Here is a 22,538-nt window from a genome sequence, read left to right as displayed (position 1 = left end):
TCTTGTAGACAGCATAGCGATGATACATATTGGGCATTCTGCCACTAAAGCTAGCCAGACTCCATGGACGACCTCCACATCTGCATTTGCTTCCGCGCCCAACCGCCACCCAACCGAAAGTTGGGCACCCATATTGTTGATACCATCTCACTCCTCTGCTGCTCGCGCTCATCATGAAGTAGGTCCCAGTGGCTGCCTCACCCATGCTAATTCTAGCACAATCAAGGAGATTCAAAGAATCAATGAGCAAGAGCTAGCCCTCGGCGTCAAAGGCTCATGGCACGACGAGTTCAAGGGTGAGTACGCAGTGCCACTCATCATCGTGATACAGCTGGAACTCCACTCTGCACCCCGTTTTACTAACACCAGACTCGGCCTACATCTTTGTCGGCGGGCTGCATCTGGACCTGACCGAGGGCGATGTGATCACGATCTTCTCGCAATGGGGCGAGATCGCTGACATCAACCTTCCTCGCGACAAGGAGAGCGGCAAGACCCGCGGCTTCGGATTTGTCATGTACGAGGACCAGCGGAGCACCGTGCTGGCAGTGGACAACATGAACGGAGCAGAGATACTTGGGCGAACGCTGCGCGTCGACCACGCGCGGTACAAGCAGCCGGGGAAGCGGAATGAGGAGGGCGACTATGAGCAGCCGGAGGAGGCGAGCTACAACGCGCGCCCCCCAGAGATCGAAGGTGAGTGGTTCTGAGTATTTCGGCTGACTCCAGAATCATCTAGTGAGGAGGAAGAAGAGAAGGAAGAAGACGACGGTCTCGACTCAGATGATCCCATGACTGCACTTATTCGTGCCGAGCGCGCCAAGAAGAGCAGCAAGGAAGAACGGAGGGCGGCTAAGCTTAAGCGCAAGGAGGAGCGCGCAAGGAAGCGTGCCGAGCGCGAAAAGCGGCGCGTGAAGGATCATCGCAGCGAGCGGCATGAGAGCAAGGGCAGGGAGCGCGAGCGCTCGCCCCGCCGTATTGAGGACCGCGAACGTCGTGACCGTGACCGCTCACCGCGACGTGAGAATAAGACGGAGCGCAACGACAAGGATGGGAATCGCGACCGGCGCGTGAAGGAGGACGCGAGTGCGTCGCCTCGCAAGCCTCAGCGCGGTGAGCCCTCGCCTCGTGGTGACGAGCGTGAGGGTGAGCGTACGGTGCCGCGCCGCGATGAGCGGGAGCGTGAGCGTTCAGCCCCTCGCCGTGAAGAGCGTGACCGCGACCGTGAGCGCTCGGCTCCTCGTCGTGATGGCAAAGATCGCGAACGCTCACCTCTCCGCCGTGAAACGCGAGAAGATGAGCGCGAACGGCCACCACGTCGCCGCGGCGATCCCCCGCCGTACAAGCGCGACGACCGCGATCGTGAAGAGAGGCGGCGAGACCATCGCGACCGCTACAGCGAGCGAGACGGTCGTCGCTACGACCGTGAGGACCGTCGGTAGCGGATGGATCTCCGGTAATGTAGTCTTATGCTGTCGTGGCTGGTGGATGTAGTGCATTTTGAGTGCAGGCAACGCCATCCTTATTACTCGGCTCGACACAGCCCACCCCTGCCCTCGCGTTGGATCGATGTGTGGCATGCGCTGGCTATGTAATACATCCGGTCTACCAGTAGAGCTTGCGGCGCTCGCGGACCGCGCGGCTGAGCTTGCGCGCGGGCGACCACTTCTCCTTTTGCCTCTCGAGGGCCTCAGCCTTGTCTGCAAGCTGAGTCTTGGACGCTGGCGCGACGCGGTGGATCACGTGCTGCTGCTCGGCGGGAATGGACAGTCTGGGTGTCAGTGGAACTCAATAGCGTCGCCTGATCGCCTGATCGCCTGGTCGCCTGCCCGCGGATCTGCTGAGCATTCACGCAAGAGAGAATGGCACTGGGGACAAGACAACCTCTCTCTCGCATTGATTTGCACAACCCAATGCCTTTCTCGACCTGCGCCGGCCCAGCACCTTTACTTTTCTCCTCTTCTTGCGATCACCCGCTCGACCCCTTCCCCCTTGCTGAAAGAATACTCACGCCTTGGCGATCTTTCCACGAGACTTGCCCTCGGCACGCATCGTCTTGATCTGGCTCACGACCTCCTCCGACCACTCGATAGGCGCATGTGCGCGCGGTGCCCGGCGAAGCGGGGCAGCCTCCTCGCCCGTGAGCTGGACGCCCTCTCCGCCGATCCAGCGCAGGAGGTCGGGCTTGCGGCCGGTAGTGTAAGATGGAGCGGTGGGAGGCGGGGAGTAGTGGAAGGTAAGGTTGGACCCCTCGAGCGCGGTCGAGGATGTCGTGGGTGCAACCTCGCCAGCGAGCGCAGTCGGGTGAGGAGTCGAGGTGCCCGCCGAGGGGCGGACCTTTGGTGGGGTGTGGGGCGAGTGCAGTGCCGGCATGCGAGGTGGGCGAGCATGGTGCATCACGCTGCGGCGGAGGGCGGGGCCGGCGAGGGAGAGGAGTGGCCGAGTCATGGTGAGTGGGGCGGTGATTGTGTTTCGAGGTGCGATAAAGTCGAAGACGACCAGGTCTGAAGTTGTCAAGCTGACATAAGGTTCCATTTCAGGCTCACTCGCTTTGGTAGCGGCACCAAATACCGCCCGGGTCCATTTTGTGAAAACCTCTGCGTTTCGTGGCGAGGGATGCCGTACACGTGGCTGACAATATCAGGTCCCATCACGTGATGCGCTTGAACGGTCTCGGTGCCGCCGGGATCAGAATGTTACTGACATTCTAAGGCACGTCTTTGATCCCGTCAGGATGCGCGACTGTCTTTTTTCATCAGGGTTGGGGCACAACACCCCGAGTCATGGGAAACTTGAGATTCAATGAGGCGTGGCCAGCCTTCTTGCCGTGGCTTACGAGCTTTGCCTTGCTCTCCTCACCCAACCAACTCACGCTCCATCTCACCTTCCAGTCGGCCATCGCTCCCTGATTCCGTAAGCGACATCAGGCATGCGGCGGGCACACCATCTCGGGCCGCCTGCGTGACAATGGCAACCGCTCGCCGAGTCGGCAGCTCCGGCGTCCGAAGCGGCAGAATATGATTCAATCTACATGGCAAGGCCAGGGTCAAGCTCCTGTCGCTCACGGCCGAGATGCTGACGTCGGCCCTCGCAAACATCACGCTCATCCGTATCCAGAGCCGTGGTGGCGCTCGAGCCAGGGTGAGTGAATGAATGCCCCCCGGAGAAGGCTGGCAGGCCGCTGTGCTCTGTCACCTCTGTCTTTGCCTCTGCGGCTCTGCTGACTCTGCCAGCTCTCCCCGCTAGGCGTGATCTGCCAAGCGCAGCCATTGACTCAACCCCTGCTAGGTCGCAGTACCCTGCATAACACATTACGCAGGGCCACCAATGGCCGAGCGCAGAAGTGCACAAACTGCCGGGTGACCGACAGAGCACAGGCATACATCAACCCGGCCCTCCCGCCCCCCGTCTTCTTCTTCTTTGCATTCTCCCATCTCTCATCTTGACCCCCCATCCTCCGTACTCTGCGAGTACTTCCATCCCCCCTGCTTGACGCAGAAGTGTAGCCCCGGCGGCTGCAACCAGACTACCTCGTCGCTGCGCGACACCCCACTCCGCCTCCTTTCCCCCGACATCCTAACATACAATGCGCTTCCCCGCGGCAGGTCCGTCCCTCCTTCTTCCCCTCCTTCTGGCTTCCTCGGCGGTCGCAGCACCCACCCGCCGCAACCTCCGCTTCGGCAAGCTTCACCGTGAGCGCGCAGGGCCATGGAAGGCCTATGTCGCTCATGAGAACTACGATCATGCTGCCGACCCCGTGGCCATTACGGCCTCTGCGAACGAGACGGCAGAGGAGACCCCCATCATCTTGAACTCGACTGTTGTCGACAACTCTACCACTATCGACAACTCGACGATTGCCGAAAACTCGACGGTCGTCGATAACTCGACCTCTGTTGACAACACGACCGTCACTGACCTCCCTACCGCTTCCTTGCCGGAGCCGTCGGACAACTCCACCGAGTCGTCAAACACTACTGCCACCGCCACCCCATCGCCCAGTGTCTCCATCCTCCCGACTCCCGAGGCTGATCCCTCTGCCTCTGAGACGCCAGAGATTGACCCTGAGGTGTCGGCAACGCCTACTGAGGAGGCCACCTCTACCGCCTCCCCGTCTACCACTTGGACTCCCACAAAGCCCGACTTCAGTCACCCCTCATGGGAGGCTCGTCTCAACGGCTCGGACACTGTTCCCGTGCCGCCCGAGATGAACGAGTCGGACATTGCGGCCATCCAGTCTGGCGCGGCGACCTTCTCGACCCTGTCGTACTCCCAGTACGTGCAGGCGCCCACGCTCACATCCTCGGCGCTCCCCACGCCGACCGATGACGGCGACATCTACGACAAGGCGCAGGCTATTGCGGACGACTACATCAAGTCGATGATGAACAAGAAGATCGGCGAGTTCCTCCCGACTGTGACCCTCGAGATGATCCTCCAGCCCACGCAGGAGGCTGATGGCTCGTGGGACTACGTCGTGATTATGGGCGCCGACGGCACAGCCACCGCTGTGCCAACTTTCGCCCCCTCGTCGACGTCTACCCCTTCTTCGGCCTCGTCTTCGACCTGGACCTCGTCGTGGACACCAGAGCCCGCTCCCACGCAGGCTCCTGCTCCAGGCGGCAACTCCAACTCAGGCTCGACTGGTTCGACTGGTTCGACCGGCGGTGACTCGGGTTCTGGCAGCGCTGGCGCCCAGCCTGCTCCCGCAATCACTACATCGGCTGACTTTGGCGGCTCTCCCACCCCGACTGGTTCGGGTACGGAGACCGATGATGGCCCCAACTGGGTGCCTGCCCCGAGCATTCAGACTCCCGGTGGCACCCTTCCTACATCCACTTCCTCGCCTGCCCCCGCTCCTCAGCCTACTTCCGGCTCAGGCAACGAGGGCTCCTCGTCAGCGCAGCCCGCTCCTGTACCTCAGCCCGAGGAGAACAACCCTGAGCAGCCCGCTCCTTCGGCTGCTCCGGCGCCTGCTCCTGAGGAGAACAACAACAACGAGCAGCCCGCTCCCTCGGCTGCTCCGGAGGAGAACAACACCTCCGAGCAGCCTGCCCCGACTCCTTCGCCGGAGGAGAGCATTCAGCAGCCCGCCCCCTCGCCTCAGCCGACTTCCTCTTCGGAGGAGCAGCAGCCGGCCCCCGCGCCGTCTGCTTCACCCGAGGAGAACGCCGGCAACAGCGGCAATGAGGTAGACTCTGAACTCCCCGGCGACAACGGCCTTGAGGGCATCGGTTCTGCTCTTCCCGCTCCTTCTGCGACCGGGACCCCCGCCGCCCCGGTTCCCACCGAGGGTGGCGGCCATGTCTACCCCTCCGGCGCTCACCCCGAGCCATCCGGCTCTGTTGACCCCTCTCCCTCCGCTACCGATGCACCCACCCCCACAGACCCCACGGACACTCCCACGGACCCCAACCCTTCGGTGACGGGTAAGCCCATTGACTCCGCTTCGCCTTCGCCCACCGTGTCGGAGAGCGACGTGCCCAGCCCTTCCGCCGACTCGTCGGCCCTCCCGGTTGTCTCTGGCTCGGAGAGCGTGGACCCCACGCCCATCCCGACCGAGACCCCGGCCTGGTCTGCTGAGCCCACGCCGTCGCCTTCTGACCTTTCGGGCGCCCCTGTTCCGTCGGCCTCTATCGAGACCTCTGCTGGCGTCGAGGAGAGCTCTGCCTTTCCTTCGCCATCTGTAGAGACTTCAGCTTCTGTGGAGCCCACGCCGTCTCCCACGGTTTCAGTAGAGACCTCGGCTTCTGCTGAGACCTCTACTTCTGCCGAGCCGACTGCGTCGGTCGAGACGTCCGCATCCGCAGACCCCTCGGCCTCCGAGACCTCTGCTTGGCCCACGGAAAGCCCTACTTTTCCTTCGCCTTCCGCTGAGACCTCGGACTGGGCTTCTGCTGAACCCACGTCGTCGCCGTCCGTGACGATCTCCGTCGAGCCCTCGCCGTCCATTGAGACGACGACCTCGGCCGAGCCTTCGATTACGTCGGCCTCGCCGGAGCCCTCGGTTTCATCTGACCCCGCTGGAACCGCTGAACCAACACCTTCAGACAGCACCGATCCTGTGCCGACCACCACCGACACTGTCGTCGAGCCCATCCCTACTGGTAACTCGACCGACAGCCCCACTCTCCCTCTTCCGACTGGCAACTCGACGGACATTCCCACCCCCACTGGCAATGTCACGTCCGAGATTCCCCTTCCCACTGGCAACGCTACCGAGGCTATCCCCTCGCCCACTGGCAACTCCACCGAGGTGATTCCCGAGCCCACGGGCAACACCACGGAGGTCGTTCCAGAGCCCACAGGCAACACCACGGAGGTCGTTCCAGAGCCCACTGGCAACACGACTGAGACCGTCCCCTCGCCGACGGGCAACACCACCGAGGTTCCCCTCCCAACTGGCAACATTACGGAGACATTCCCCTCGCCCACTGTCAACGGCACTGAGGCCATTCCCCTGCCCACTGGTAACATTACAGAAGTCATCCCAGAGCCTACTGGCAACACCACGGAGCTCCCTGTCCCCACTGGTAACACGACTGAGCTCCCCGTCCCCACCGGAAACGCCACCGACTCTCCTGCGGTCCCTCTCCCGACTGACAGCCCCGTCCCAACTGCAACCACAGCTGAGCCTCTCCCGACCAACGCCACGACCACCGACCTCCTTCCCGCGCCCACCACCAATGCGACTGAGACCACTGCTGCTCCCACGACCACCGAGCTCCCCACCTCGTCGAACTCGACCGTACTTCCCTCGTCTACCAGCGAGGTTCCCACCGAGTCCACCACGACCGAGCCCGCGCCGTCGAACGCAACCGTAACAGATATCCCCGTCCCGACCAACGACAACGGTATTGAGACCGTGACCTCGACCTCGTGGACCACGTTCACCGAGACGCGCACGCGTGAGCCCAACGCCACCTCCACTGAGCTCCCCACTTCGTCTCAGCTCCCATCTTCTTCGCCCACGTCCTCGTCTTCCGAGCTCCCCTCCCCTTCGGCCGGATCCTCGAGTGATGTGATCCCTTCGTCGTCGGCACTCCCGTCGTCGGCGCTCCCGTCCTCAGCACTCCCGTCGTCGTCACCCTCGACGTCGGCCGAGACTTCCTCCACGGCGTCGCCCTCGTCGTCGGTTGAGCCCTCACCTTCGGTTGCGCCCTCGTCGTCGGCTGAGTCCTCGTCTTCTGCCACGCCAACGTCGTCGGTCGAGCCTTCGTCTTCAGCTGCCCCCTCGCCGTCGGCCGAGCCGTCCCCTTCCGCTGCGCCCTCTTCGTCCGTTGAGCCCTCGTCGTCGGTCGCCCCCTCGCCGTCGGCCGAGCCTTCCCCTTCCGCTGCGCCCTCTTCGTCCGTTGAGCCCTCGTCGTCGGTCGCCCCCTCACCGTCGATTGAGCCTTCCTCGTCTGCTGCGCCCTCGCCATCAGCTGAGCCCTCATCTTCGGTCGCGCCCTCGCCGTCGGTTGAGCCCTCGTCGCCTGCCGAGCCCTCGTCGTCCGCTGAGACTTCGACTACGGCGTCCCCCTCGCCCTCGACCACCACTGAGTCGTCGGCGTCCCCCTCGCCTTCGGTCTCGCCCTCGCCGAGCTCCACTACTCCGGCTCCCGAGCCTACCCCGACGGAGGACTGCGAGGAGATTGACGAGCGCGACTACTTTGAGAACGAGGAATACGAGGAGCTTTGGGTCAGCGAGGCCGACGTGCGCCCCGACGACATCATCCTCGTCTAAGCCTGTTTGCCACTCCTAGGCATCTTTGCCTGGAAGAGCGCCTCGCGCTGCCTGGCGCCCTCGCCGGAGGAGCGCCCCCGGACGCTGGATCGGACATCCCGAAATCTTTACTAACCCCCCCGCTGGAGCGGGACTTAGGTAGTCAGTAGAACCCGCGCTGGCCGCGGTTTAATCATGAATATTGTGAGAATGCCACTACTACAATGTACCTGGGTTGTTAACGTAGTGGTTGCCAGACTGATGTGCGATTTACATGTCAGGTTGCCACCTCGACTTCAATAGGAACCAATCCTGCATCCTACTACTACCGATATGTCAACCGAAACCCAGGGATTCAGCCTCTTAGAGAAGGACGGCACCAAAAGCGACAACAAGAGCAGGGAGGAGGGGCGCGGCCACAGCGCAGACCCCAGCTGACGCTGCATTGTTAACGCCAGCAGCAGAGCACACCATGTCGAATCTCTCCCAATATAGCTCGATGGGCTCGTCATTAGCCTCGGAGGTGCACTTAGTGCACTTCTCGAGCTCAGCGCGCTGAGCGCCCTGGGATTAGCTAAACCTTAGCTAAATCGTACAGAGCAAAGGGGCTTAACGCAGTCGGCGAAGGCGGGGAGGTCGTTCGCAAGAGGCGCGCACTTGGTATTGAGGTCGGCGATACCGATGCACTGAGTGACGCACTGGGCAGGGGGGACAAAGGATTGAGCGAGGGCGAGGGCTTAGATGAGCGCGAAGGAGGAGGGAGGAGTAGAGCTCACGGGCGAGGAGGAGGAGGAGGTTGGCAAACATCTCAGCAAAATGCGGTAGGTCAGAGATATATGATAGGAGAGTGGGTGGTCAAGGTCAGTGAGGTTTGGCGCTCAGTGGGATAATATATGGTGCAGCGGCGCCATGTGCCGAAGTCAGTTCCACTGCTCACGGCGCCACCCCAGTGACGCTCTACCGTGGTGCCAACTGTGCAGTTCGACTGGTCGTCCTTTGACGCCGCCGCAGATCCCCGGTTCACGAGCCTCGCGGATTGTTCGAACGCCACTTGTGGTGTGTGCTGCCTGACCGTCTAATCGTCCAAAGGCACGTTGCTCGGAACAGGCCTGCATGCTGCTGCAATACAGTGTCAAAGAACGATAGCGGCTGCGGCCAGGCCAGCCACGGCGTAGAAGGGCGCCGAGACCGCGCTCGCGCCGCTGTTGGCACCACCCGCGGGAGCCGAGGCGCTGGCCACAGCCGCGCTGGCGGCACTGGCGCTAGCGCTAGATGATGGCACAACAGAGTTGAGGTCCCAGCCAGCACCCAAGCCCTTGCACGCCTCCTCAACGCCGGCCCACGCATCCTGACCGTTGGCGTCGCCGACGCAAGTGATGCACTTCTGCGCATCGCTGTGCAGCGCGCCGCCCTGGAGTCAGCCAGCTCTGCCACAAAGGAGGCTTCTACACGTCCACACAAAAGAAGCTCACCGGGCAAAGGGGCTTGAGGCACTCAACCCAGTCCTTCTCGTTGCTCAAGTTGGGAATGCAATTGGCGTACGCCGAACTGAAGGAGAGGCAGGCCCCGTAACACTCAGTGGGAAAGGTGGCCTGCGCGAGAGCGAGGGCTGGCGTCAACACCAACGCCACAGGGCAGACAGCTTACGAGCAAGGAGGAGAAGAGCGAACATGGTCAGAGTGGGTGATGTCGTCTGGATGTTCTGTGGTTCGAGAGCGCGGTGAAGAGTAGGGAGGGCGGGGAGATGTCGAGGAGACTATATCCTCACCGTACTCGCCACTTGGAAGAACACGAGCAGCACTGCCAGCGCTGGCTGCTGTGCACCTCAGAAGAGCCGGTTTGGGGCGAGCTAAGGCGCTGGAGGTCCGAGAGCGAGATCGCGAGCTCGACTTGGGGCCTTGGCACGTTGGTACAATTGTGCACGGACCACCGCGTTCACAGCCCGCTCTCGACGTGACGCCATCCCATGCATGTTGCACTGCAAATAGGCCGAGCACAGGTCGAGGCAACAGAACTCCACCTGCAGGTCCCCCGCAGCTCGCAGAGTCCACTTCCTTGCTCTCCATCAGATTCGAGTGTCGGAAGATCTCAGGCGCGGGGACGATGTGGGTCGGCTGCCGCGACTCACACCATGGAGAGATGATCCGTGCAGTACCTAAGACCCCAGTCAATCGGCCAACGCTGTGCAAGCCGGTGACACCTGTGCTTGAGCTGGCGTGGCGGTGATCACGTGTACGGGGAAACGGTCTGACAGACTGTGAACCTGAGAAACAGTAAACCAGAGACACATTTTGTCCCATGCCCGAGACAAGTGAATTGAAGCTTAACTTTTAGCTCCTTATGCACAACAGTTCGCCTCCAAGCTGTCGCTCAGAATCGCAGCAAACCTCACCAACTTCAAACAAAACCCCTTCACAGTCATCTTGTGCTACATCTCAAGGCCAACGTTTAGCCGCACACCTCACCTGATGCTCAAGTGCTGATCTCCAGAGCAGGTGCACAGAAGTGACAGCTCCGCCAAAATCTGGACTCCTTAATACTGACGTAGAACGTACGCTAACTATCATTGCAGCGCTGAGCGCTTTGTAATGCGACATTTCGACAGACCGGTGTAAGCCATCTGTGCCGCCAGGGACGCATACTCACCTTTGAGGATAACACAACAAACTTTGCGGGGTGCGGGGTAGATACTGCATAAACCAATGTACAGAACGAGATAAAGCGCAGCGCGCAACTAAATTAAAGGACCCCTGATAACCGCGTTCTGCTACGAGTTTAGTCCTCGTCCTCGCTGTCGTCACCGTCGCCGTGCTTGCCATGGCCCTTGCCCTTGCCCTTACCGTGGCCTTTGCCGTGACCCTTGCCGGGACGGCCGCAGGTAGCGCTGGGCTGCGTGCTAGTCGTGCTGGGGGTGGGCGTGGGCACGGGGCATCCGAACATGCCGTAGTACTGCTCGGGAGGGAAGCCGGTGGCGGGGGCCGAGCAGGCGACGCACTCATCCAGGGTAGTCGCCTGGCGTCAGCGCGGAAGACTATCAGACATACGGTGCAGATGGCGCGGATGCAGGCGAGGCCCTCGGCCGGGGTAGGGAGGGTGCCGCAGTTGTTAAGGTACGCCTCAACGGGCGAGCACTGCGCCGCGCAGGCCGGCGAGAACTGGGCGAAGGCCGAGGCTGGCGTTAGCGTGAGCGGGAGGGCGTGAGACGCGACGCCGGAGGACAGCGAAGCGAGAGTGAGGCGGGGGGCAACTTACGGAGGAGGCCGAGGACGAGGGCAAGGGCGGAGAAGAGCATTTTTGTTCTCTGTAAGAGTGGGAGTTGAGAAGTGAGAGGAGTGGTGCTAGTGGTGGCTGTTGGGAGGCTGTCGGGCCCGTTTATGTATCCCAACCTGATGTCTGGCAAAGGATGAGGCCGGACAAGGCAGCCGCCGCCCCAGTCTCCGGCGACGAGAGCAATCAAACTGGGCTGGTGGACACCAGCGCCACTGCACAGGCTCACGTCACCGATTGGGCGCGCCTCCGTCTCCGACGACCATCAGTTGCTGCTCCTGACGAAAGGGTAGGCGATGGGGTGGTCAGGCGCCGACTTCTTTCATTGCCTGCAGTCCTTCCGAGGAATCATGTCAGCACGGTAAGACGATGTGCTGGGCTGGAGGGAGGAGTGGGACGCCGACGCCTCGATCTGGGCACACACGCCACCGCCCGGACCACCAGAACCAGGTGACCATGCCTCTTCTGTGCCAACGACGGTGTGACGCGTTCTTGGAGAGCACGCGTCCATGCGTTCCGCTTCTGGAACGGGCGTGGAATGCGAACGGGCTGTCCACACACGCCACAGTGGCGCCGCCGCGCAGTGATTGTGGAATCCAACCTTTCTTCACCCCCGATGACTGCGGGCGCGGCGGGTGAGCATCCCACAGGTATACCTCAGCCTCTCCGTGAGTCCCCAGAGCGCCAATGTCATGAGCCATGGGTCGGCTGATATGACAGGACAAGGGTTTTGAGGTATGCCCAGTCCATGAGATCACAATGTGGAAGGCATTGACTTTCGAAAACCCCGCGCTCCGCTCTCAAAGGAGAAGATCACTTCCGACGCGCAAGGTTGGGACGAGGAAGCCGGGAAGGCTTCGAGGCACCGGGTCCAGGACCGGATGTTCAAAGAGGGGGCCACGGCGGAGTGTGCAGAGGCGTCGTAGCTTTAGGCGTGCACGCGGCCTGGGCTGGATCGCGGCCTTCTAAAGGTGGCGCGAAGTCGCGTAGCAGACGGAAGCTCCTATGGCCTTTAAAGCAGAACATGAAGTTACAGCTGCGAGCGAATACACGTCACCAATGCTCGGTCAAAGTGGTGACATGTATCCACCGCCGAGAGTGATACTTTGATTGTTCGGTCACGTGAACTAGCAGCATTGTGTGGGCATCTCGCGCATGCAGAAAAAAAGGCTCATGGGCCTATGCAAATTCCACCGCGTAAACTATGAGCCTCGAGGGTGTGCTAGGTGGCTGTAGGTGGGAATGTTGATGACGAGCAGAGAAGAGTGGTAGTTGATGCAACTGGGTGCGAGGATCAGGGTTCCTTCGTGACTTCTGAGGATGGAGGCCTGACTGTACCCATTCGGAGTCAGTCGACCTCTCCTCATGCTGTGAAAATGGATGCAGACGTTCAGATATAGTCGCTATTCGTGGCAGCGCCACGCGCTATCACTTTGCGCCTGCCATTTCCATCACATGGTCATCATGCCCGCGACATTCTTTGTTCAATGACTCCTCGCACCGCTCAGCATCCGTAAGGCTTCGCTCGCCCTTCTTTGCTCTCAGAAGAGTGCCCGACAGTGGAGATATCCCGGGAGGTTAGCCATCGGACACGCCAAGCGGACCATGTACTCTCCGGTGGTCTGACCTTCTAAAAAGCTGATCAGGGGAACTAGATTCGAGCAAGCCGTTGTAAAGCTGCGGAGCCATCGAAAGGTCCCACTTGCGCCGAGCGCGAACGAGCTCGGAGGGTCCGACCCCCGATTCACTGGCGCGGAGTCCGAGCGCCAGACCACCTTCCGCACCAGGCCGAGGCATTTCGCCTTGGAGACCATCTAGGCGATGCGATTGATCCACGGGTTCAGTGTCGTACACCGGGACAGAGCTCAGCACATTGGATCGGACCATGGGAGCATAGGTCGCAGGGCCCCCTCGCGGCGTAGAGACTACAATACAGCATTTGCAGGACGCGGACGTACTCCGCAAACACCTCCTGCCCGCATTCACCGTCGTGGGAATCGATCCGATGCTTCCACCGCGGACAAGCGCCGAGTCGCCGAGTCCCGCGTGGGCGCTAGAGGCAATGGACGCTCGGGCGGTGCTCAATGGGATGATCCGCTCAGCAGCGTAGACTATGTTGCTCGGAGAGTTAGATCAACGCCGTCGGATCAGGCTGCCCCGCCCTTCTCTCGTTGTTCCAAGGAGCGACACGCTCCGGTGGAGGCCCGCATGACAAGCCCGAGTCAGCCCCGGCGGCACCTCCCCGAGTCTGTCGCTCGCCGACGGGGCCGGGCAGAGCGTGTCACGGACCATCCGGCCGCCGGAGCGGAGACCTCCGCCCACGGCCAGGCGGAGCTCTCGCCGCCCGATTTTGCTCCACACTTCTCGCCGATTACCGCAACGCGAGCCGGAGCTTGCCGCGAGATGCGATCACGCGGTCGAGCGTTTGCTTCGCAGTTGTTGAACACGGGTCTTGATCTGATAGTGATCCGCGATCCGATCCGCCGGAGGGCAAGCGATGCCGACGGGCCCGCGGCCCCCGCAGTCCACGCGGCATCCTCAGTCACAGTCGCGGACCACTGATCTTCCATTGGGAATCTGGCGCCCGCCGGCCCGTAAGGGGATTTGGGGCTCGCCATGATGGTCACATGCAGACAACAAAAGAGTCAAAATTCATCACAATGTGGTTGGTGCCTGATGTGGCGGCCGCGGATCCGCCGATTGACAGGCACGGATCAACCCGACAATTGGCGAGTGGTGCTGCGCTGCACAATCTAATCAGTCCTGCGCCGGATGCGACGGAGCGGGGGTTGCTTGCCGGGCGTGATGCGGCGAGATTCGGCCATATACGGCATGTTGGGCGCCGCCCCGGGCGATAGCCAATATCGGGCGCCTGTACTCGTGACGATAGTGCGCCGCGGTTGCACCGGGGATGGGGGATGGATGTTCGGATGGAGATCACATCATTGATGGAAAGAGTTGGCAGCGAGATCCGGCGTACTTGGGATCCCAAAGGCAGCATCTGAGCGCCAAACCTCACTCGGAGGCGATAGATGCAATACAGCAGCCGGGGAAGGCTATGTGCGCTAACATTTCCGCCCCATACGTTGTTCCTCTGTGAGATCCAAACCGGAATGGGCGCGTGTGATTGCAAGGATACCCGAGCACCGCGGAGATACTGGTGGAATACCAGCCCTCTTCTCGGAACCTCACCGCGTTCAGTACCTGCAGCGCTGCCTCTCATGCAAAGATGATCCGAGACTTGGGAAGTCGGACTTGTGTTACAGGAGTTACCAACAACATGGGTGCGTCATGGGATTGCATGCGGCCACGGAGCTGCCGAGAGCTCAAGCTGAGAAGCGCGGGGCTCAGCGGCAAAGGCAGCCACAACAAAGCGGTTTGCCCAAGGCCTTCGGAGGCCGGCAGTCCCACTGTGGGAGCTCGGGTCATGAATGCGACGGCGGGCGCCGCTCGCCAGAATGCTGCCGCCGGTACAGATTAGCTCACAGCCGCGGGGCCGCCGCGAGCTGTCCATCCGTCGGGCGGTGCGATCGGGCGTCGGTGGACGCATCGTTGCGGCAGTTCCGGTGACTGACCGGGCGTCATCATGATAAGAACAAAGGAATGAACAATACAACCTTGAAAGGTTCGGCAACGGGCCGGATCCCCTCCTCCGACCAGCACGGTTCTTCGAGCGGGGTACCGGCGCCGCAGGACAATCGGACGCGAGCCAGCCGGGCGCCAACTCCAGATTCACGGAGGTAAGGCCGCCGGAGTCGTTCGTAATGTACAGTCGAGCATGATCCGCCCCGATGAGGCCCGGACGGATTGCAGGCCGCGATAATCGTTAGGGATGCGAGTGAGAACTCGTTAATGTCCGCATCGCACTTTCTCCGCGGAGGGGGCTGCCGCCGGCCCGAGGCGAGACCGCCGCACGTCCGCTCCCCGATCGCGTTCCGATCACGTCCCACACCTGGCAGCCATCTGACCCGATGCGGCCGTCAGAGTGTGCAAGGAAACGATCGGAACTCGCCTGTTCCAACCCGTGTCGCTTCTGTCGTGAATGGCGTGCGAGCAAGCGCCAAGCTCCGAAGGAGATCCATCAAGCACAAGGCTGGTAGCAATCTGAAGTCGCCATATGGGCATGCCTGAGGCATAGCCGCTGAAGTACCTGCGTGGTCTTGAATTGCACTGGGCCGAGCACCGGCTGTCCACCATGGTGGCCGTGGGATTGCCGCCCGACGCCCGCGCCGAGGCATCCGAATCCGAGGCTCGATACCCTCCTCTATCGCGCAGAATTCAGTACAGCCAATCCGCGGATAACGCAGTGCGTCTAGCCTCAAGGGCGGCATGCAGATCGGTGGAAGCATGTAAGCTTGTTAGCACGTTGGGCCGACCAGTCGAGTCTCACGGGGAAGTCGCGAGTGACGTATGTTGCCATATCCTCGGCGCCTCAGCGCTTGCCCGGCTCGACAACCACGCGCTCGACTTTCATCGATAGGCCCGCTGTACCGCCTTGTCTGTCTCGAAAAATGATTAGACGAGATTGGCGAAATTGGATGTCTTCGCACAAACCTCATGAATTCCCTCCCGCTAGACACCGCGACGCGGTAGATCCGGGCCGCTCACTCCCGCTGAAGACCCGCAGCACAGACAGGCACAGACCGCTCGTCTGAGGCGACGCGATGTGACATTGCGGTCCGCTCTCCTGCACAGACGTAGAGCCGAGCGTCCGTATAGCCGCCAGCGCACCAAGCCGCGTGGGCATTCAGCGGACGATGCGTCCGCCGGACAATCAAATCTGCATTCCGCGCCGTTCGCACCGGCATTGTCGTATGCTAGGTGTCGCGTCGAGCTCCGTTCCTTGGGCACGTTGCTTGCGTACCAGCCCTTCCATTGCCAATTTCTGCAGTTCAGCAATGCCTCGCACTGATCTCGCTGGCTTTGCCCAGAATATTTTGCCGCCGACCGAGGTCTGTCCCGGAACTTGTCACGGCCCACCGCCGAATAGAAACCTCGTTTCCGAAATACCAACCGCTATTGCCGTCCAATAGCCCTCGTCAGTCCGCATTAGGCGCAGGGCCGGCCATGCCACCCAGCCGCCGCTCGCCAAGAGTAAGAAACAAAGCAAACGCGGTTCAGCCGACGCGCGCTCCGCGCTCTGCCGCATGAAGCCCACCTCTACGCGCGGCCCGGACCACAATGCGATCTCAGTGATCTGCGGTCCTCGCGTCGTTAAACCGAGCGGTATGAGTGACTTGCCGCTTGGGCCCGGCAAAGCGCTCGTCAAAGTCGGCGCTACCTTGTGGTCCCCCTCGGCTGCACCGTATGGCGCCGTTATCGCTTGCGGCGTCGGGTCTACTACGGCGTCTACGTGCGTCGGCGGGCGCCGCCCGCAACATCGGACGGCATCCCGTGCTGCCAAGCTAACGCAGATCGTTTACAGATCTACGTTGGAGCTTGCCCATGTGTGCTGATAGGGTGGGTATACCGCGCTCCCACCGTTCTGCGCACACGCCAAAGCTCGCACCGTATTGCAGGACGTGGAACCATGCGGTCGTGATCATCCCGTTCTGGCTAAACCATGCGGAACGCGCTCGGTGCGCGAGCATGTGGGCTCTGTGGTTCGCATGTCCCCAACCATGCGGATATCGGCGGCTTCACTTGCGGGGTGCTCTGTCCAACCAGCAATCCCGTTATTGCCTGCCCAAGTCCAAGCAGCATGTGCTCGAGCCATGTGCCGAAAGGCGGGCCCGCGTGGTGGCGCGACGTCGTCCGCGCGTGTAGCCGCAAGACCCGCATGGTCATCTCGGGCGGATTTGTGCGCCAGTGGACATGCCTGACACAATTCTGCGTGGGACATTCCACGGCTCGTACGGCTCGAGGAAATGCTGCGCGCCATGTGGTTATCTCCCAATCAGCCATATGGCCGTTCTGGCAAAATGAGCAGGCTATAATGCATGTCTACTCGGACAACGCACGAGGGGCCATACATTGTCGAGTATTAGCTCTTGAGAACGGCTCACCTTGCTGGCCTGCGGATTATTGGAGCCTTTCACCACCTGACAATATTTGGAGCCAATGCGTTGTGGTATCCCGACAGACCGGGCGCGAGTTGTGAATATATTTTTGCATGGCCAAATTTATGGGCGTAGCGAGAGTTCTGGAGACTTGTCTGAGCAGACACCCGGGCTACCATGATCATCTGCCTGCCCTATGGCTCAGTTGGTTAGCGCGTGGAGCTGTTATATCCGAGCAACTCCGAGGTCCACGGTTCGAGTCCGTGTGGGGCAGACTTTTTCGGCTCTAGTACGTTTCATGCATCTGACAGAGTGTCCACGCGGTGTTGGGATGCTGTCTGGACGATTGCTGACGATTTCCGGGATGTGGCACATGAGGACAGAATGTGGCACTTTTGCTTCCGACTTCTGATCTGAAGTGCAATGCGGTGTCGGTCGCGGTAGATGAGTCTCTTTCCCTTGGAGTTCGGAGTTCTTCACAACTCCTCGTAGTTGCGAGGCTTTCATTTGCGGCGTCACTAGTAGGCTCAACTTTGCGGCACGTCGTCTTAGGCGCAACTCTGCGGCATCGGGCAAAGATCTACAGCCTGCCGCACCTTGTACAGATCAACAGCCTGTTGTTCTTCATCTAGCGATAGACATCAACGCATCAATGAGCCGCTCCACAGTACTCGCCTCGACGGCCTACCGAGCTCGGTTTCGGCCCGTTCTGCAGCGCCATCGGTATTTCAGTGATCAGATCCTCTCGATGGTTACTCGAGATCGCAACGGCGAGGTCATTCGGCCCGAAGGAGGTGATCGAGCGCAGCACCGAGCTCGGGATGTGCGGCGGCTTGCCGATCTCGGGCCGACAACGACCATGGTGAGGTCTGTCTTGCATACGTCCCAACGGGCACTACTCGGTTCACTCGCCGTAACGCCGTCGTTTGGGACGATCGCTATCCTCGTTGTCCGCCGTTCTGCTGCGCTTATCGTAATGGAGCCGGGATTGCCGCCATGTTCACCGTGCTCGATCCTCGCCAAACTCGCCGTTCATTTCGCTTCAGACGCCGCATTTCTCCATCTCACACCTGACCGGACTTCCAACCGAGTGCATGACGACAGTCGAGAGATGCCGCCGGCAACGGTGAGATGACGTGCAACGGAACGGGAATCGCATAATCCTACTTGGAGGCCGGAGCAACGCCGGGATGATTGCGAGTGCCGCTCGCTAACGGTATGTTGACGGTGATCGGGATCGTCAACGGCGTCTGCCAGCTGGCCGGCTACATCTCGCTGAGTTATCGGTGGGCGAACGCCGCTCACTACCGGGCCGACCCGAGATCCCGATAGCTTGAATGTTACTCCGACAAGTGCAAGCGAGCGAGATGGGCCGGAATCCCGCCGCCACTCGGTGGCCCGCCAGTTGCCGCCGGCGGGTGTGATCGGCAGGCACAGTCAATCGGCGGCTGCAGCCGGCGACACCACATGTCAGTCAATGTACCGAGATTAGTCCGGTGCAGTCTCGCTTGCAAATTTCAGTGTGACGCATGGTCCCCGTCCCGTTCGCATCGCGGAGCATATGGTACTGCGCCCAGTTGATTGGGGCGTATGCCGCTGCTGCTGATAAGATCGGTGTCCCATGTGGATCACCGAGCGATGACACACTGAAGCCGGCGCGCGTCCCGATTCCGGGAGATGCTGCAGAGCTTGGCGCGCGCGTTGCGTACCGCGTGGCCGGCCCGACGGTGACCTATGCATGCTTACATGCCAGAGTGATCAGGGCTCAGGCTAACTGAAGACCACGAGATCACCGTTCAGCGTCGAGTGCGGGATGTTCGGCGGAACTGCAGGTCGGCGGCTTTGCCGTCTCGAAGATGGGCTGCAGGACGAATTTCATCGCGAGCGGCCCCTGCCGCCGCTCTCAAATGGTCTGAGGCCCCGTGTGGAGCTGACGCCGACTCGTGCCGCGCACCGTTTCGCACAAACCTCTATGCCATATGTCCTCCCCCGACCGGGGTTATCACCGATGCAATCTGTGGCCGGCCAACGCGGAGCTCGGTGCGGCCCTGTTCCATGCTTAGCCGTGCAGCGCAGCGTGAACGGAGGCCCCGATCTCGCATGAACTCAGGAGCGTTGTGCCGATAAGTCGCCGGCCGGCGGCTCGCCGAGCGGGGCCGTGACCGGCGCGGCGTTGGAGATTGGTATGGCCTCGGGAAGGACATACGCCGAGCGGACGTGGACGCCGATGTCGCTTCAGCTTCGCAACTGCTGGTCACCGTTCGCGAAGCCTCAATGTCCCGACGACGTGCCGGCGATATGCCGGAATTGCACCATGTCCTCCGACATGTCCGATCCCGACCACGGCCTGCCCCGACCTCGGAGCTGGGTCCGGCGCACGGTCCGGCCCCGCCGCCGTGCACGCCGGGCTGGACCGGCAAGGACAGATGATTTGCGCCGATCGCCACGGGCCGATGGGGAACGGACCGGGGCGAAATGGCCCGCGCTCCAAGCGAAGTGAGGCGGTGGTGCGGATGGTGCGATGGAGGGAGGCGCCGGTAGACCGAGCGCCTGCAAATCTTTCCAATCCATCGGTTCGGGCAACAGGAAGTGGCCCGACACCCGGACCGATAGCGGAGCTGGGTTATCGGGCCATTGATGCTCCGTGGTCAGTTCCGGACGGGCGATATGGTCGACCGCGGATGGCAGAAAGGTGGGCTATCTGCGACGATGACGTCGACCGCGCTCGACTGTCAGCACTGCATCTGGTATCATAGGTGCCCTCGCATCTCCGCATATGCTGTGGACATTGTGGATCGGGGCGCTTGCTTCACGGGTACGTCTATCCTTCGCACCAACTTCGCGTGTCAGTATAGACACAGAAGCGGCTGACTTTCCCGATATCTATGGATTGTCGGAGCACTCTTCTCGTTCATCCGCGCTAACGTTACGCACGGCAGAATGTTCTCCCAGAGATGCGGCAGTTCCAGCAGCGGTGCGCGCCGTTAGCGGATCCGTGGGAGCCAGTTCGCGCCGATGAGGTCGGACCACAGTATCACTCCATAGATCAGCCTAAGAACTGCTCCTCCGGTGCTACGGATCAAAGTCATGCGCCGCAATCGTTCTCCCAGCCTGTGATCTGAAATAGCTTCAGCTGATACTGCTGGCGCCCGCAGACTGTGGAAGTACGAGTTGGGGATGTTTGGTCATGTGTAGATCTCGACTTGATTCACGAGATCAGGCACTTTACATCGACCCGAGTCCTCCAGAGTTCCTTCCGACTGGGGGGGTAATCGCTGGCTGAACGTTGTCCCGGCGCTGGTTGAGCGATCGCGTGACCATGGGCAGGCTCGTATGCCATGCTGGTTGTATCTGGATCAGATTTTGTCAGGCGATGACACAGGTGCTGGAAGAGGGCTGAAGAGGCTTTGTCCAGGCATGGGAATGTAATGGATGTCCACGTGATAATCAGATAATCGTGGAATGCTCGTCGACACGGGTCTTGGATGGCATCTGGCAGAACTCGTTGACAGAGGTCAACTCAATTGTGAGCGCACGCTCAGTTGATCCAGTTATCCCGGGGTATGTCCTGATAGCCGCATCAGTAACACAGCCGAGAAGATGGTCAACTCCGGTCGGGGTGGATTAGGCAGACAATGGGACCCGTCATCGCACGGGTCTACGGGTATTCTACCTTAACCAGCCAAACGAGTTGAGCCGGTCGCGGGTGCACCGTATGCACGGGTAGACGAGAGCATATGGATATGGATGATAGGAGTAAGATGATGGCGTGGGATGGGGGAGGAATGTAGGTATCGTGAGGTATGGTCGTGAACATGTGGGCAGTCAGATCGGGGTGGCGGGTGCGTGGAGCATGAAGGCTGATGTGATGACAGCAAGGGGGACCGATAACGAAGTCTTCCCGGTGACTCGCTCGTCCCCAGTTGACTCGTTGTTCCTCCTGAAGGCCAAGTCGCATGCCATTCAGGCCTGGCAGTGGGTGCGCAAGAACAAGAAGGTAGGCCTCCTCTCAGCTGTCCGGAGAGCTTGTAGCGGGTGCTGTGATGAGCAGTGCCACAGCCCGACGCTTGTGGGAAGTCAACGAGTCGATGTCATTTGTCACCCATTCCGTCGTTTGCATCGCGAAGCGTGGATGCTCCAACAGTGTCACTAGCTTCGCACCGGCTCCGCTCAAAAGCGCGTGTCAGGAGAAGGTCAGTTGCAGACATAAGTGGCAACTCAGCCGGTACGTTCCGCTCGTTCGTCCCGCCTATCGAAGACGGGCCTAGAACCGACCCAACTTCAGTCTGAATCGATAACCGACATCTACATGAATGAGTACAACACAGCCGCCGAAATGAGCCCACTGCCTCAGTTTTGCCCGCCTCGCGCCCGCCACCCCGCCTTGGCACCGACGGCCAACAACCCGTCCTTCGCTTGGCCGAGATATCCCATGGCGCTGGTCCCCGCGTCGCTGATGGCCGTCATCGGCGAGTTCGAGCGGCGCTCCAGCGCCGGCCGCACGGGCACGGGGGCCACAGCCGTGTCACCAGTTGTCGAGGTCGTCCCGGACGTTTCGGCCGGGCGGGGTGAATGCAGGCGTTCGGGATGTGGGGATGCGGACCGATTGAAGAGCTCTGCTGGGGGCGGGGGAGCGACGATGATCTCGTGCGAGAGAGTGCTTTGGTCCTGGCGTCAGTTGGGCCGCGTTTGCACTCACTGGGCTGCCGAGCGCGGATGGGACGCCAACTTTATGCTTCGCGCAGAAGGTGAGGACTTGGCGGAGGGCGCTGGGCAGCGGGTTCTGCGTCGCGCGAGTGACGAAGGTCAGGGTGATGAGATGCTCCTCCCACGGGACGAGAGCCTGGCGTCAGCGATAAGCAGTAAAGTAGAGCGACCACGCGACGCCGGATCGCCTTGTGTCTCAAGGTTATCTTGAGATCCATGATTTCACGGCGGGTAGCAGGAAGCAGAGGCGCAACACCCACCTCAGTGACCGCAAACCACCCCTTCCGATTCTTGCGCTGGAAGAAGACGACCGCGATCTGCCGTCAGCTCCACCCGCGCAGCACCGCACCTCTCCGCCGTCCGCTCGCGTATCCACAAACGTCTTGGTGAACTCATCAATCTTGGCCAAAATCTCGCGCCTGATCTCCACTTCGGCAGGCACTGGTGTGCCAGCCTTACTGCCTGCAGCGGGTGCGCTCAATGATGAGGCCACCGCGACGGGCGTGTCGAGGATATCGACAGTCACGGGATCGATCGCGTCAAGATTTCGCTGGAAGAAGATGGCGTTGAGGAGGGCGCGAAGGACCGTAGGGGCTGTGGTGCGCTCGACGCGCTGGTGTGTCAGCGGTCTCCTAAGCAACGTGGGGAGAGAGCGGAATACTACGGCTCTCACAGTCACGCACCAGCTTGATGTGGTTTACCGCGTCCATGGTGGCATTATGGCTTTGAGCGTTGAGCCATGAGCTGAGGAGAGGAAGGTAAGGTGAAGTGGGAGGTCGGAAGGAGTGTCGGTGGAGAGGTTGAGTGGTGGCGACAGCGTTGCGGTACCTCCACCTCATCTTGTTGATGCCGCCGCATGG

The 22,538-nt window shown here is 61.1% G+C and overlaps 9 protein-coding genes across 9 annotated transcripts; 2 read left to right on the top strand and 7 right to left on the bottom strand.

Moving 5' to 3' along the window:
• Positions 1–19: 19 nt before the first annotated feature.
• COLE_01878 (uncharacterized protein) lies at positions 20–1,442 on the top strand (the record flags this gene model as incomplete). Its single annotated transcript, XM_065626175.1, has 3 exons — positions 20–296; positions 370–696; positions 730–1,442. The coding sequence occupies 3 exons, from the start codon at positions 20–22 to the stop codon at positions 1,440–1,442; spliced, it is 1,317 nt and encodes a 438-aa protein (XP_065482444.1).
• Positions 1,443–1,605: 163 nt separating this feature from the next.
• On the bottom strand, positions 1,606–2,448 carry COLE_01877 (mitochondrial 54S ribosomal protein mL58; the record flags this gene model as incomplete). Its single annotated transcript, XM_018423211.2, has 2 exons — positions 1,606–1,771; positions 2,012–2,448. The coding sequence occupies 2 exons, from the start codon at positions 2,446–2,448 to the stop codon at positions 1,606–1,608; spliced, it is 603 nt and encodes a 200-aa protein (XP_018278786.1).
• Positions 2,449–8,068: 5,620 nt separating this feature from the next.
• On the bottom strand, positions 8,069–8,512 carry COLE_01876 (uncharacterized protein; the record flags this gene model as incomplete). Its single annotated transcript, XM_018425391.1, has 3 exons — positions 8,069–8,269; positions 8,302–8,441; positions 8,482–8,512. 3 exons carry the CDS (start codon positions 8,510–8,512, stop codon positions 8,069–8,071), a joined length of 372 nt encoding a protein of 123 aa, XP_018278785.1.
• Positions 8,513–9,280: 768 nt separating this feature from the next.
• Positions 9,281–9,771, bottom strand: COLE_01875 (uncharacterized protein; the record flags this gene model as incomplete). The annotated part of the gene is made up of 2 exons (XM_018427545.2): positions 9,281–9,314; positions 9,353–9,771. The coding sequence occupies 2 exons, from the start codon at positions 9,769–9,771 to the stop codon at positions 9,281–9,283; spliced, it is 453 nt and encodes a 150-aa protein (XP_018278784.1).
• Positions 9,772–10,480: 709 nt separating this feature from the next.
• Positions 10,481–10,997, bottom strand: COLE_01874 (uncharacterized protein; the record flags this gene model as incomplete). Its single annotated transcript, XM_018426177.1, has 3 exons — positions 10,481–10,717; positions 10,750–10,877; positions 10,958–10,997. The coding sequence occupies 3 exons, from the start codon at positions 10,995–10,997 to the stop codon at positions 10,481–10,483; spliced, it is 405 nt and encodes a 134-aa protein (XP_018278783.1).
• Positions 10,998–12,793: 1,796 nt separating this feature from the next.
• On the top strand, positions 12,794–13,534 carry COLE_01873 (uncharacterized protein; the record flags this gene model as incomplete). Its single annotated transcript, XM_018427543.2, has 1 exon — positions 12,794–13,534. The coding sequence occupies one exon, from the start codon at positions 12,794–12,796 to the stop codon at positions 13,532–13,534; it is 741 nt and encodes a 246-aa protein (XP_018278782.1).
• A 61-nt stretch (positions 13,535–13,595) lies between these two features.
• COLE_01872 (uncharacterized protein) lies at positions 13,596–14,195 on the bottom strand (the record flags this gene model as incomplete). Its single annotated transcript, XM_018427544.2, has 1 exon — positions 13,596–14,195. One exon carries the CDS (start codon positions 14,193–14,195, stop codon positions 13,596–13,598), a length of 600 nt encoding a protein of 199 aa, XP_018278781.1.
• A 4,746-nt stretch (positions 14,196–18,941) lies between these two features.
• COLE_01871 (uncharacterized protein) lies at positions 18,942–19,175 on the bottom strand (the record flags this gene model as incomplete). Its single annotated transcript, XM_018427542.2, has 1 exon — positions 18,942–19,175. The coding sequence occupies one exon, from the start codon at positions 19,173–19,175 to the stop codon at positions 18,942–18,944; it is 234 nt and encodes a 77-aa protein (XP_018278780.1).
• Positions 19,176–20,980: 1,805 nt separating this feature from the next.
• Positions 20,981–22,388, bottom strand: COLE_01870 (uncharacterized protein; the record flags this gene model as incomplete). Its single annotated transcript, XM_018425390.1, has 6 exons — positions 20,981–21,009; positions 21,363–21,639; positions 21,671–21,814; positions 21,939–21,995; positions 22,028–22,291; positions 22,362–22,388. 6 exons carry the CDS (start codon positions 22,386–22,388, stop codon positions 20,981–20,983), a joined length of 798 nt encoding a protein of 265 aa, XP_018278779.1.
• Positions 22,389–22,538: the final 150 nt, after the last annotated feature.

The sequence above is a fragment of the Cutaneotrichosporon oleaginosum genome (genome assembly GCF_008065305.1).
Source record: "Cutaneotrichosporon oleaginosum strain ATCC 20508 chromosome Unknown ATCC20508_contig02, whole genome shotgun sequence".
In the NCBI taxonomy this organism is placed as follows: domain Eukaryota; kingdom Fungi; phylum Basidiomycota; class Tremellomycetes; order Trichosporonales; family Trichosporonaceae; genus Cutaneotrichosporon; species Cutaneotrichosporon oleaginosum.
This window is presented reverse-complemented; position numbering and strand designations above follow the sequence as displayed.